Here is a 14,373-nt window from a genome sequence, read left to right as displayed (position 1 = left end):
TGCGTATAACAATAACAAGTTTCTTTTAGAACTAAGTAAGAAGCAGTTTCAAGAATGATATTGGTGATTCCTTAAATCCTTCTATATTAGTAGCAAAAATATTCTTTTTCTGTTATTACTTTATTTTATTCTATTCATTATGAATATTGAGTTTTCTCACAGTGAATCTAATAGTGAGGTCCAGGAATTTGGTTTGAAAATCAGTTGCTGTTTAAACTTCAAACTGTCAGAAAAACTGCATTTTTCCAAGGTGACATGGATGTGTATTCTCCTCTCAATGTGTGCGTGCACCTTCTGCGGCACGTTGGCAGCTCCGCAGCCAGGCCCCACCGGAGGAACCTTGGCCAGAGGCTCTGGCGGCCCTGGGCGTGGCAGTGCCTGGGCGCTGACACCCTCTCAGGTAGGAGGTGAAGCCTGGACCCCCGCAAGGCATTGTTCTGTGAGGGGGTGATCGTTAAGGGAAACAGAGCCTTCAGCTCAGCAGGGCTTCAGGCTTGCTGCGGGCACGTTAAAGACTGTGCAACACAGCAGGTGTGTTCAGAAGTACAGGGCTAGCGTTCTAAACGAGATGTGCTCACGTCATCTATCCGAATTTTTAATTGACTATTTCAGAATCAAACAGGAACCAAACACTTGAGGAAGAAACAGTGTCTTCTCATGCGATTGCTCAGTTGGACAAGTATATTCTGGGCTTGTTTTAGATGTGGAGCAGTGGGTTTAGGATGGAGGCTGGCACTGAGCCGTGTGGTGGTGGTGGTGATGTGCTGCCTACCGCACAGGCTGGTTTGGCTTCGCAGGTTCTATTAATACTGTGCAGGGGCTTCTTTGGTTTCTTGGTCCCTTTAAATTCAGCAGCTTTATGCAAATTTTGACTCCTTTTATTGTTGTTTTGTTTTGCTACAAGAAATAGAATTCAAACCGCTTGTTTCCCTTATGTACATGGGGGGAGGGGTGGGAATGAACAGTGACAAAGAAAGGTGTTTTTCCCTGAAACGGGGAAAGGCTGGTGTGGACCCCCTGGGCAGGAGGCACTGGTCTCTGTCTCTGGCAGTTGCTCCAGATCCTCCTCCTCTGACCCAAGTTCATTTCCGTTTCCTGTCAGTGTTTTCCACATTGTTTCCGGTTTCTTCCGAAGCTGTCAGTAGTTATACTCAAAACCAAATGGATAAGGCCAGCGAGGCCAACAAAGTGGAACAAAGAGATTAAGGCTCCCGGTAAGAAAAGCTAGGTGGCAATGTCTCACCTGCAAGCCAGGGACAGTTCCCACCGCTGCCACACGTCCATGTCTGCTGTTTGACCACAGATGGAGACAACATCCATTCTTGTTTCTGCACAGTCTTCCCAGACTGATTTAAGTTGTCAGTGAGTAGCATTTCCAAAATCTTGAGTTAGTACAAAAGAAGTTAATCATGAAACTCCTCATCTTTCTTCTGCGCGGTCATCCACTCTCACGGGAGGGGACCGGATCAAGCTAAACCTAGCATACATTTTTTGCCACAAGTTGATGCAAGGTTTTTGGCTGAATTGTTTGTCTCTTTGCTTGCTTGGTTATTTTGTATTTGCTTGTACATTTGCTTTTAAGATGAACTGGGATTTCAAATAGAACAAAACCAAGGGGAGGCGGTGGTGAGGGCAAACCGCACACCCTCCACACGGTTTCACGCATCGAGAGGAGATTATACCCTTGTTGTCTTCCGAAACCTGAAATAGTCTTGAGCCACATTGTCTTTGTACAAATCAGCACTTAACTTCAGAGCACTTTCAAAATCTGTGAAATAATATAATTTGCTAGGAAATTCTGTGTCCTGATGAAATAGAGTCACTTAATGATGATAGATGTTAGTTATAACTTACTCCTTGTTTATCTGTCATGAGCCATTTGTATCTAGCTAAAAATCTCTTATCACTAGTTTATGATTTTAAATAATCAAGGTTTCTTTTGAAACTGTTAACTATGCACTTACTATTCCATGTTTACATTAATTATATTAGACAATACTATGATGAAATTACTGAAAAGACAATTAAATGTCAGGCTTTTAGTTTGCATGTGTAAGAGAAGCTTCAATAAGGTAATTAGAAATTGAAGCCACAACCACATAATTTTGTTCAGAGGTCTTCATGGGTAAATAGTGGTAAGAAAGTAGCTGACAGCGTGTGAAGGGTATTTCCCTGGTTGAAGAAGTTCCAGCTCAGGAGAGGCACATTACGTAGAATATAATGTTGGCATAAAAGAGCAGGGGGAGCTTTTTATAGAAACATGACACTGCTTACATATTTCTGTAAGTCCTTTGTCTATTTCAAGTTCACATGAATGACTTAAGAAAGTCTGTGAGAGTTCAAAAATTTTAAACCCAGCTTTTATCTTGAGAAAAGTGAATTCTTAACCAAAAGGAAAACATGTTTTCTATTAATTATGATTGGCCTGATTAATGAAATATCAATATAAAAGAATTAAATCCCTAAAGAAAATTTAATTATAGCATTATCTGAACCAAATCATGACTGCTACCTATTGGTGATCTGAGCAACTGGTTTTCAAAACTGGCTCAAAAATACAGTGTTTCACACACTTGTATTTACTATTCAGTCTGAGTGTTACCCTAAAAATACTTTCCGGAGTTATCATAGTACACATCTATGAACTGTGGTCAATTCTGGGTATAGAAATAATTTTATTGGCAATAGCATCACATTTCTGGCATCCAGCATTCGATCTCTGACCAAACCTCTGTGCTAATTGTCCTTCACTGCTACTGCAGAGCCGCCCGCAGGGCTGTGGAACGCCGTGGCCTCCTAGCGTGGCACGTGCATGCACAGCGTACTGCGGGCCTCCCGTGGCTCCAAGTGCAAATGGAGAAATCAAACAGATTGCTCCGTGGCTTCTGGAACATTCTTGGTTGCCCGTCACCTCTGGCAGGTGGGACCCCACCCTTCGGTCATTTGCTCACAGTGCCTTCTGAGAGTTCAGATTATTTTCAGAAAAGCTCAGAATTGGTATGCTAAGAATCATGTTGCTCAACCTCAAGAGAGCAAATTTTAATGTGAGTAAAATTTTGTAGCTTTTGTATATGATTAGAGCACTCAGAAAGAAATTCAGCTAAAGAGTTTTTGAATGAAATTGTACTTTCTGGATGAATTTCATGGAGAATTTGCTGAATGAGAATGGTATAGAGCTGGAGTTCTCTGAGAAGGTCACTGTTCCATCACTGTTTACCTTGATTTCTTTGAGCAACATGGCTTGTCATGTAACACACGGGAAGATAATTAATCAGGAGTCAACATCAGGGGTAGGCTTTTTTCTTTCTTTGGGGTAAAAAGTAATTCATGATTACACTGTATAAGGTTAAAAAACTCACCCGGAACCAAAGAACTACCTGAGTGAAAGTCTGATGTCAGAGCCTGTCCCTTGACACCTGCTTTATTTCTTTCTTTAGCAAAGGTCTCTTCAGATTGTTACGTAATGGCATTTTTCTTTGACTGGTAAACATTCATTCTTTTGACACCTGTTGTCGCTTTTAGATCCCTCAAGAACAGAAAAGAAAGAGAGCAAGTGTCCAACCCCCGGGTGCGATGGAACCGGCCACGTGACTGGGCTTTACCCCCATCACCGCAGTCTGTCCGGATGCCCGCACAAAGATAGGGTCCCTCCAGAAAGTAAGTCCACGCCTCACACCCCGCGGGTGTGCAAACACCCATCATCTGTCTCCACCATCCCGCCTTCCCGACGTCATCTCCATCGTACGGCTCAGTGCAACCTCGTGTAACCAGTCCCCCCGTCACCTGGAAGGGCAGCTGGCCCAGGAGGGGTGGCCTGTCAGTGGCCCGAGAGGAGACTCCTCCTCCAGCCCCAGTGTCTGTTGGCCCAGGAGAGAAGCGCGCACGTAGCCTACCCCCCGTAGCCAAGCCCAGGCAGGCCTGGATGCCGGCCGAGCTGAGCCTCGCGTGCTCTGTGGCCTCAGGCAAGGCGCCTCTCCACTCCCTCTCATGAACCACAGACCCAGTGTTTCTAGGACATTCTCCCAGCACTGAACTGCTAGCATCCCCAAGGAAAGGGTCCTTGAGCCGTCTCTTGCCCAAATCTCGGGACTTCTGTACATTATCTGAATGAATATTTAGATCTGAAGTTTTGTTGCATTTTTCTTATAAAGTCGGTTTCTTGTCATAGTTGTCCTGAAATTTCAACACTATAAGATCTTAAAGAGGAGATTCGGATCGGGTGGGTTTTTATCTTTCACCCGTTAGGTTCTGAGAATATGGAATAAATCAATGAAAACAACTCAAAGTTGTCTACAACTGAAATGATATATACCTTTTTTGTTTATCCTTCTCTCAGCACGCAAAGTAAACCAACTACTTAAATACAATTAGAATCGATTGTTCAGGAGAAAGACAGATTTTCAGAAGGGAGAGTAGGAGTTTAGAATCCTGATTTTGAGCACAAAGTATGGACAGGTTCTCCGCACTGACTCAGTCTGCAGTGGGGGATGCGGCGGCTTGGGAGATGGCACGATGACCGGCTGACTACTTAAAGGAACTTTTGAGGATTGTCCCATTGAAATGGGTCACTTTGGAATAACAGAGCCTGTTCCGCCAGAGCCAAGTAGGTTCTTAGTAGTATTTGACACTTACAAAGGTGCAGCTGAATGTCTCAGGAGAAATGGTTCTAGAAGCTACTGTGGCCCCAGGTTTTCAAATGGCCACCGCAAATGGTAAAGCCATGTCTCTGCGCCTGTCTGTGCACAAACTTGGCGAGCTGTGGCAGCAGACAAATCAGGGCGTGTGGCTGCAATCCCGTGTGTTACATGAGCAGGAAGACAGCATGCTGTAACAACAGCTTCCGTGTCCCAGCACACACCTCGTGCCGCGTGCTCAGTGCGCACCCCGCAGGCACCAGCCACTCGGTTTCCCGTGGACCCGCAGGGCGGCGGCCCAGCTGTGCAGATGAGGAAAATGGGAAGCACAGACTCCACTGCCCTTCTCTCTCCAGGGCAACTTGAGGACGCCAGAGTGTCTTAAGGTGATCTGAACAGGCACCAGCTCGCCTCGGTAAGCGCCAAGCTAGGGTGCAAAGCTGTGTCTGCCTGACACCGAGCCTGCTGTCCCCCCAAGCCTGGCTGTGACCTTCCAGTTGCAGCCCCAGCGACCCACGTGGTCCCGGCGTGTGGCGGGCTCTGCGCTTCCTTTTCCTCATCTGCAAAATGAGGCCTGAGGATCAAGCTCTAATGTTCTAGGAAGGCAGAGTTTCCTGATGCATTTTTTCTTTAAGACATATTTTGCCTCCAAGGTGAATTATCAGTTCCTTTTTATGGAAGAGAAATTGTGACTTTTGACAGGAAAATTCTAAATGCAATAGAAACAGGGACCATGTTCTGACGAGCTGTACATCGTAGGGACTTGTCCCCACCTGGGTGCACGTGGACGTGCGGCTCAGGCACGGCCTTTACGAGAGCTTTCTGGAGCATCTGCAGGAAGTGTCTCTGAGCACTTGCTCATGCATGATTCTTCACAATACCACAAAAGCGTAAATTAAAAAGTTAAAGGATTCCATCCATAGAAGGCTTCTTTTTTCTTTCAGTTTTTCTGGGCCAGTTTCCACTAGTCATGATTTTTTGTCCAGTTGAATTCAATACAGAGCTCACGGCACAGGCACTATCAGGACGTCAGGGGCATCCGCTGCACGAGAGGGGGGCCGAGGGAAGACGTGAGCACAGGCGGGCCTGGGACTGCATGCTGGGCTTCCACAGCAGCTCCAGCCTGCGGGAGACCAAGGGTCGCAGGGCTTCCCCGAAGGGGGTGTGTTCACCGTCCCACGAGAGAGGGAAGGAGCCCGTGGCACTCTCTAATAGCTATTGGAAACGTCCACTCTAGAGGTCCAGGCGGGGACAGGGCAGTGGCAGTGGGACAGAAAGGAGGGGACAGATTTGAGAGGCATTTGAGAAACAGACTGGCAGGACATGAAGGCCACTGCACGTGAGAAACAGGAAAAAGGAGCAGATGGGGACATGTGCAAGGACTGCAGCCTCGGCAAATGTAGGGATGACGATGCCAACAGCAGACGGGGAAACTGAGAGGTGGGATGCACCTAATGGGAAACCGAGACTTGCACATTTGCCGTCTGAACTCTGCGTGCTGCACGTGTTCCCAGCAGGCGCTGGGAGGGCGGGTCTGGAGACCCCGGAGGTCGGGTACAGAGGAGGCCCCCTGGATGCCGTCCTTCCAGCGGCCTCCGTAGAAACTGAGGATGGGCTGCCCAGAGAGGTGGCGTGGAGCAGGAATGACAGGGCGGCCCAGAGGGGATGTCCAGCTGATAGTGTGTGGCAGGGGAGGCAGAGGGAGAGACCGGCAGAGGGAGGTCGGAGAAACACAAATGCCTGGGAGGGCGGTGCTTCTGAAACGTCCATGTAGGAGAGCAGTGCCCAGCCCCATGGACGTGCTAGGTCACTGGACTTGTCATTTAAATGCTCACTGTGGACACCCAGGAGAGGATGTGAGAAGAGGAAAGGTGGGCGGAGCTGCACGTGCTGCTGAGGGTTGAGATGGATGGAGTAGAGGCGGGTGTAGACAAAGGCTGCCCCGGGATCCCATCTCAAGTGCGAATCCCTGTGGGACCGGGAGTCCCACTCTCCCCCAGCAGGTCCACACCGCAGGCGAGCACGGCGGGTGCCTGCCATCCCAGGCAAGACTGTGCATTTGAGAAGTACAGCATAACAGGAAAAGAAAAGCGTGTGTCACTGTAAGAGGGAACTGTGCGGAGGGAAGTGTTGGTGTGCCGCAGAGATGGGTGCTAGGAAGGCAGTAAGGAGCGGCGAGCGAGTGGTGCAGGGAAGTCAGGCCTCTGCGGAAGGGGCCTGCACAGGTGAGAATGCAGCTGAGGGGCTGCCCTGGGAGGGCGGGGGGCACTTCTTTTTCAAGACAGGGGAAGAAAAGGCAGGCATTGTGCCCAGACTCCCCTAGGAAGGAGGCCCATGACCCCACTCCAGCCAGGTCCCCAAGGCAGTGAGCCAAGGGTTGAGTCATGTTGATCATTTAGTGTGTGGGTTGCTCTGTGCTGAGCATCAACCACATCAAAGGACAAGGTGGGAACTGTGAGAGCTGTGAAGATAACGCCAGAATGGGCTCTGTTTGCAAGGAACTGACCAGCAGTACGGATCCAGGATGTGGACTCGAACAAGACCTGCAGTTTCAGGGGAAAGAAAGACTGTTGTAGAGAAGGAGGAAGATTATCAGAAACGCAGTTATGTAGCAAGTGCAGGCAGACACAGTCCACGTTCACAGGGCCTCAGGTAAGCCGTGCGGCCAGGGACACTGCCACGGCTCAGAGGAGCAGGGCACCTGCTGCGTGGCCGGGGTGCAGGGCCCTTGCCTTGATTCCCCAGCAGCTCTGACCCTCCCCAGAGTGCAGAGCAGGGGAGCGTTGACTGGGGACCCTGGAGAAGAAGGCTGCGAGCGCCAGATCCACGTCACTGCTTCGTGGCCTAAACAGTTCTTCCCGCACAGGCCGCGGCCTCCTTGGCCACAGAGAGCGTCCAGGCTGCTGCCCCCACTTGTTAACCTCACATGGGAAACATGCATGGCACTCACGCATTCTATTTTAAGAGTAATAAGTACTTAATTCCTAAAGGAAAAGTCATTATTTATTTTATTTAAAAATAAGGTTTTGGGTTTTCTATTTACCCATGCCCACCTCATGTTCATACTACTGTGTATTTCCAAAGCCTAGGCATGTTTTACAGATTGCCAACCTACGCGCCCTTACGTGGCTAGTCAGTATCAGTGTCCACGTAGAGGAGAACTGGGGGGCCCTTGCTCCTCCCTCCCCCCAGAAAGACTTAGTGGCTGCGTCCGTGGACCCCAGGGCTCCCTGGCCAGTGGCCCTGCCTTGCATGCGGCCAGGGCAGGAGGAGCAGCTCTGGTCCTCCCACGTGTCGTCCTGACCACGCACATCTCCGCCGTCTGTAGGACTGTCTGTCGTGCGCTAACCGCCTTTGTTAAAGTGACTGCGTGTTCGCGTCTCCTGACCACGCCTGTTCTAACGCTGGGCTGTTTTCTCTGCCTCTCCTCGTCAAGTCCTTGCCATGCACGAAAGTGTTCTCAAGTGCCCCACTCCGGGCTGCACAGGGCGAGGGCACGTGAACAGCAACAGGAACTCACACAGAAGGTAAGCCGCACCTTGCTGCCTTCCCGCTGGGGGACCTCGGGCCCCACCTGCTAGTGCGCCCCCCACGCCCCGCTCCTGCCGAGGGGCGCCTGGCCCTCAGCCCTGGCTCCCAGGGAGCGCAGAGCGCCACGCACAGCCAAACGCTTAGAGGCCCTTCCTGTCAAGTGGGACACTTTTCAGCTGTCTCGCCCGGCTTGTCGTGGTGGGACGCCGCGCTTGGTGCATGTCCACCAGGGGAACCACGCCCGTTCCCAGTGACTGGAAGGAATGTGGCAAAGTCCCCAGGGCCCTCGGGGAGAGGAAGGGGCTGTCCTTTCCCGGACACAGGACTAGTGCGCTGCACACAGTCAATCTGTACCATATGTGGCTTCACTTGGCTGCCTTGAAATTCTGCTGAACCCACAGGGCACCCGTCAAGACATCTTCAAAATATTTGCAAACGCCCGGAGGTTCTGGTCGGGGGCATTTGGAATGAGAACGTGCCAGATAAATAGACTTTTTTTTCACTCTTGCTGTAAATAAGCATACTCAGAATCCCGGTTTTGTCTGTGACAAATTCTAGTTCTCTTTACCTGTTCAGGCTTTATAAGAGATATTAAGTTACTCATAATATTCAGCTCATATCACATATTTTTTGTTGGTAGCAGAAAAGTGATTCTGCTAAAGTTTTAAAGTTTGTCTTACAGTCTAGAGGCTCAACCTCACAAGCTCCTGTAAAATTATATCTAGAAGGAGGAAGCTGCCATAAGTTTCACTGCAATTTTTGCTTGAAATGGTGTGCGCTTCGGAGATATTCTGGTGTTTATCCGCAGCAGGGCGAAGTGGTGGATAGGTTGGTAAGGTTCATGCTGGGTATTGTTCGCTGTAGCGATTACGTCAGTTTCTTCATCAAACTGCAGCATAGTCCCACGTGTGTGAGGCAGGATGCAGACCCGGAGCGAGCGTCTGTGCGTGTGTGCAGACGCTTTCAGACACACGCAGCAGACACCGTGGTGTTGTGAAGCACAGGCCCGTCTATTGCCTTCTCCACACAGACCGAGCCTGAGCTGTGCAGTCCGAGAGAGAGAGCGCTCTGCTGCCCTCCCTGCTCTGTCCCCTGCTGTGGAGGACAGCCAGGGCGGGGGTCAGACGTGTCAGCCCGGATCCCCAGCACTTGCAGAGCCGGCTCAGAGCGCCATCTTCTGGTACCCACCAGTTAGTTGCCATTCTTGGGCTTTTTAAAAACTCATCCCACCCAACTTGTTAATTTCTCATTTCCAGAAATGGTGAACATCCCAGGATGGAATCTGTGCCTAAAATTTTAACTAGCACGTGTTCTCTTGAATGACCCGAGCTTGGCTGGCTCTCATTGGAAAGGATCGAGTACACTTCATATAGGGTGTTGCCATCAGCCAAGGCAGGAACACGCAAACTAGAAACATGGTCACTTCTCCCCTCCAGAGTCACCCTGTCAGGATTGCCCGTAGCAGGTTGGGAAACTGCTTCCCCACCCAGGTCCACCCAGGAGAGGGTCTCCTGTGCTCAGGGAGGATCAGTGTGTGTGAAGCCGTCTGGGACGAGACCACTAAACCCCGTTTCTGTAATTGCAGCCTTTCTGGATGTCCCATTGCTGCAGCAGAGAAACTGGCAAAGGCCCAGGAAAAACACCAGAGCTGTGATGTGTCCAAGTCTAACCAGGCCTCGGACCGAGTCCTAAGGTACCCACACAGGAGCGCGTCACCTCACCAGAGTCACCCACGGCCCATCCCCCCCGCACAGGCGGAAGCTCTCGCTGAGCACCAGGGACAGGGACGGGGGTGGCTGTGCCCAGGACCTGCCCCATCCTCATGCCACGGCGAGGCTGTTCAGGGGCCGGGTCACTTCACCCGCATGTCCCTGGTGACCCACTGTGACTATTTAAATGGAAAATTAGAGGAAATCATTTCTGGTTTTCTTTCTGGCCCTGGTAGTTCATGATCCTATGAATGCTGGATGGAAGGGAAGCTTTGAAAATTAGATGCCCAAAGTAATTTCATCTTAGTTTGGAGGAGAGGGCACAGCCCCAGCCCACAGGGTGGTGTCGTGTTTTTGGAGACGTAAGATGAGCACCACCTCGCATGCATGAGGAAGCTCTGCGCACAAAAGCCGGGCAGTTGTCCTCTCTGCTTGTCCTCAGACGCCCTGAGGCGTGGCTGGAAGTGGGCACGACCCCTCCATTCCACAAGCGGGAAAACCCCAGTGCGCAGAGGTTAAGGGGTCACCCGACATCACTTAATCCCTGGATGTCAACCAGGAAAGGCCTCACAGGTCGTCTGGGGAAGGCGCTGGCAGATGTGGGGCGGGGGATGAACCCACATGCCCAGGACCCTCGTACGCCCCTTGCGTGTTTGCGTGTCCCTTCAGAACACTGCGACAGCCGTCACGTGTTCTGATTTTTCCCTCAGTGCCATGCCGGAAACACGCCCCCTTGTCTCCATGTAACGGTCCTAACTGTTCCCTCCGTAGCTGCGTGTGCTCGGCCGTGGGGACAAGGTTCAGGCTCTGGGGCACTCAGGCTGCTTCAACTTTTACTACTAAAGAGAGAGCAATGGGAAACAGGTTTTCACATATAGAGCATTTTGCTTCTGCTAAATGATTTGTTTGCGATAAATCACTTGAAAAAATCACTAGGCAAGTGATGTGAATATCTTTTTGGTGCTTGTGTATTATTTCAAAGCTTTCTTAAAGGATTTGACCACAGTGATTAAACTCCCTTTCTTCCTCAATAGAAGTTAAAATTTTTACAGAAAATTAGAAATATTTAATTAAGCAAAACTAAGGAAATAAAAACCATACATTATTCTACCATTTAGAGATAATTCCTCCATAAATTTTGGCATATGTACTTCTAGAGATTTCTGTATGTGGGTGTTATCAATCTAAAACACTCCCAGTGCGCCTGTCTCGCAGTTTCCCCTTCAGTGCGACCCACCGGTCCTGCAGGCGACAGCCCAAATGCTAACACACTGTAGGCCTCGCCCCTTCCCTCCCCCAGCCCACGGGTGGTTATCGGCAGAATGAGAACCCGCCACCCACACACACAAATCAACCCTTGGGGCTGTGTAATTCAAGAAGAGATGGTTATTAATCAAAGGAAATTTTGAGAATGGTAGGGAGAAGTTTGTTGCTGAGGGCTTTTTTAAATTTTTCTCTGTCTACTCTGGCCAGACTCTGAAAAGCTGGGGGAAGCCGTGAGCCCTAGTGGAGGTCACCGGGAGATGGCGCTGCCCACGCAAGCGCAGCTGTGCCTCCAGCACTCGGTCCCCGGCCTGGATTTCAGGGAGAGCCTCACTGGCAGCTTGAGACCGGCCAGACACGCGTGTCACTGCAAATCTCACGGTGTCCAAACACAAGCTGCCTCTCTGATATCCATTCAGGCCTAAAGCACCCACCTTCCACCTTGTGTCTGGATTTCAGAGCCAGGATCCTTTCTTGGGTTGGTGCAGTGGAAACAGCACAAATGCCAACCAGACAGCGGAGTGTGGAGCAGGCGCTGTGCACATGCAAGCGATTCCCTTTACGCGCCTCTGGCTGGAGGGGGAGCCAGGGCGGGCCAGGCCCTTCGCAGAAAGAAACAGACCCACTCCCACTGTGGAGGGGGCCTCTCAGGACAGGACGGGCAAAGGCCACTGACGGGCCAGCAGCTCCCGGCTCTGTAAGGAGGCGCTCGGCTGCCGGGCTGGGGCACCGGCCCTGCCTCCGGGGCTCTGGCAGGGTGGCCAACTCCTGAGGGCCGCCTGTGTGCCAGGTTGTGTGCTCTCGTCCCATGGGCTCTCCTCATAGAGGTGCTGATTGGAAGGGGTGAGGGAAGACACAGGAAGGAAGAGAAAAAATTTAAACCTCAAGCCTACAATCATTTAATTCTTAATAGTTACTGTAAAAACAAAAAAGTCTTTAAGTAAATTGTCCAACAAGAACCTGAGACTCAAGTACATGCTTCCAGCCTTGTAACCTCATCTCCTGCAGCCTGGCGTGCAGCCTGCGCACGGCCTGCCTGTTGTGGGTGTGCACCCCCCGCTGGCTGAAGCCTCTGCCCACCCACCGTCCTCTGACCTGGCCCTAATCTTTCCAGGCTTGGGGATTATGCTCCTCCCAAGCCCAGACCCTGCAGCTGCACCCACCAGGTGGGCAAATGGCCAGTCCACCGGCCTGGTCCACGCCACTCCCTGCAGGTGGTCTGAGCTGTCCAGCCCCTCAGCTTCAGACGCCAGTTCCTTCCTGGATGCTTTTTCACTCCACCCTGGGTCTTACGCTTAAGAATTTACCTATTTTGCAAAACCTACTTCAAACGTTACTGTTGCCATTCAAACTTAGTTAATCCCAGTGCCTGAAGGGACCTCTCTTCTCCAAAATTCCCACAGCACTTAGACCCTTAAAATATTATCACATCCCAGGGGATCTTTCCAAGAAAAATCTTAAGTTTTATTTATTTATGTTCCTTCATATTGCCTGTTCAAATGCTCAAAAAATATAGACAAATCAATCAATTGTTACATTATTTTATTGGTTTGGCAAGAAATAAATAAGCTAAATTAATGAAATTTAAAAAATGTGTTGGTGATTTGGTAAATAAATTGAATATTTAACCATTACTATGTCATTATAAAGGTGGCATAGATACGTTATTAAGCAATATAAAAACTCATTTTCTTTTTTTAAATCAAAACTTTGCCCCAAAACAAATATAAATTTTTGAAATAACCAGAGAAGAAATAGATTATGTACATGATGCATACTAAGTCACAATGGATAATAGCAAAAAAATCTAAAAGTTGGAAAATAAATAGTATGATATTCCTTAATTTCTCTATCATGCAGCTATTAAGAACTGTTTTTAAAGCCTACATGACAAAAAGGAAAATTAATGCCATGTAAAATGAAGTGTAAAATATATAAAAGTATAAGGTTTTAACTATTTAAATAAATATAAGATACATTAAATTGACCTGAAAAAAAATATGTGCCAAAACCTTAACAGTTATTGTCTCTGGAAGAATTATAGGTGATTTTTTTCATGCTTTTTTGGTATCTTTAAATATTTTTTCAATGGCTCATATAAAAGCAAAAGATCCTCATCAAAAGCAAAACAATAGTTTTAATTTTTTTATTCCTAAGGCAAGTATAGATGATTTTTTGTGTACCAATATGCGTAACCTTTAGACAGAGAGGACTCAAGAAAAAATATGTGTATTCAGGTACACAAACGATACTTGTGGAAAATAAGTTAGGAAAAGGAAAAATGAAACCTCTCGGATTCCCACCCACAGGGAGAACCAGTCAGGATGTCATTTGCGCAGCTGTGTCGACCAGTATTCTGCGACACGACGCATATTCGTACCTGCCATGTCACAGTTTCAAAGGGCTGCTAGAATGTCACACTTGTGCTTGAGGGACAGGCAGTGTTTGCACATCTGATACTAAAAATCAAAAAATAGAATCTTACTCAAAAATGATCATCCTTCATAAATTGACTGTGAGCCTTTCTTACTAAGGCATCAGTCTTCATTAGGTCATTATTTTGAATCCATTTTACATAATTTAGAAAAATAAAGAATCATCAGGAATCTCTCCACCCTTAAAATTCAGTAATTTGTGATGATGTGCAAACAGGAGGCTTATGTGAAAATGTTTGTAAGTACTTGCGTAGGTATTTTACCTTGAGAAAAATGCAAAGAAGGCTGACTATACAATAGAATTCCATGATTCAATATGCATCTGTATCTGGTCTACAGAATGGCTGACCTGTGCTCTTCAGAGCTGTCCAGGCCGCGGAGCCCGGGCGGGACGGGGAGGTGGAGGGGGGCTCAGAGGGTCAGACGGTCGCACGGTCAGGCCCAGCACGGGATCCCAGCGCAGCTCTGGCAGGAAAAACCTCGGTGGAGACACTGGTGACATCCAAATAAAGTCAATAGCTTAATCTGTAATATTTTACTAAGATGGTAAAATGAGCAGAAGTTGGTGAGAGGCTATACGAGAAACCTCTTACAACTTCTCTGTAAGTCTAAAATTATTTCAAATAAAAAGTCTAAAAATCCCACTTAGGAGATAGATAAATGAGTAGATGCACAGACATACACACACACAAAAAAAAAAAACAAGATAAAAAGTCAGTAAATGAATAATAATTGAGTATCCCTCCATTTAAATACTTTGTTCCAAAAACTAAAGAAAAAAATGACTATTAAGTAAAAATA

The 14,373-nt window shown here is 48.4% G+C and overlaps 1 protein-coding gene across 3 annotated transcripts in view; it reads left to right on the top strand.

Annotated features, from left to right (window-relative positions):
* MYT1L (myelin transcription factor 1 like) overlaps positions 1-14,373 on the top strand; it is a 140,150-nt gene that overhangs the window by 50,917 nt on the left and 74,860 nt on the right. For all 3 annotated transcript variants that reach the window (XM_045548966.1, XM_045548965.1, XM_045548964.1), the window contains exons 6-8: positions 3,523-3,657; positions 8,071-8,161; positions 9,751-9,858. In XM_045548966.1, coding sequence (XP_045404922.1) covers positions 3,523-3,657; positions 8,071-8,161; positions 9,751-9,858 — 334 coding nt within the window. The remainder of the gene's footprint in view (positions 1-3,522; positions 3,658-8,070; positions 8,162-9,750; positions 9,859-14,373) is intronic.

The sequence above is a fragment of the Lemur catta genome, chromosome 4 (genome assembly GCF_020740605.2).
Source record: "Lemur catta isolate mLemCat1 chromosome 4, mLemCat1.pri, whole genome shotgun sequence".
Taxonomy (NCBI): domain Eukaryota; kingdom Metazoa; phylum Chordata; class Mammalia; order Primates; family Lemuridae; genus Lemur; species Lemur catta.
Note: the sequence above shows the minus strand (reverse complement) of the source record. Positions and strands in the feature narration are given on the sequence as shown.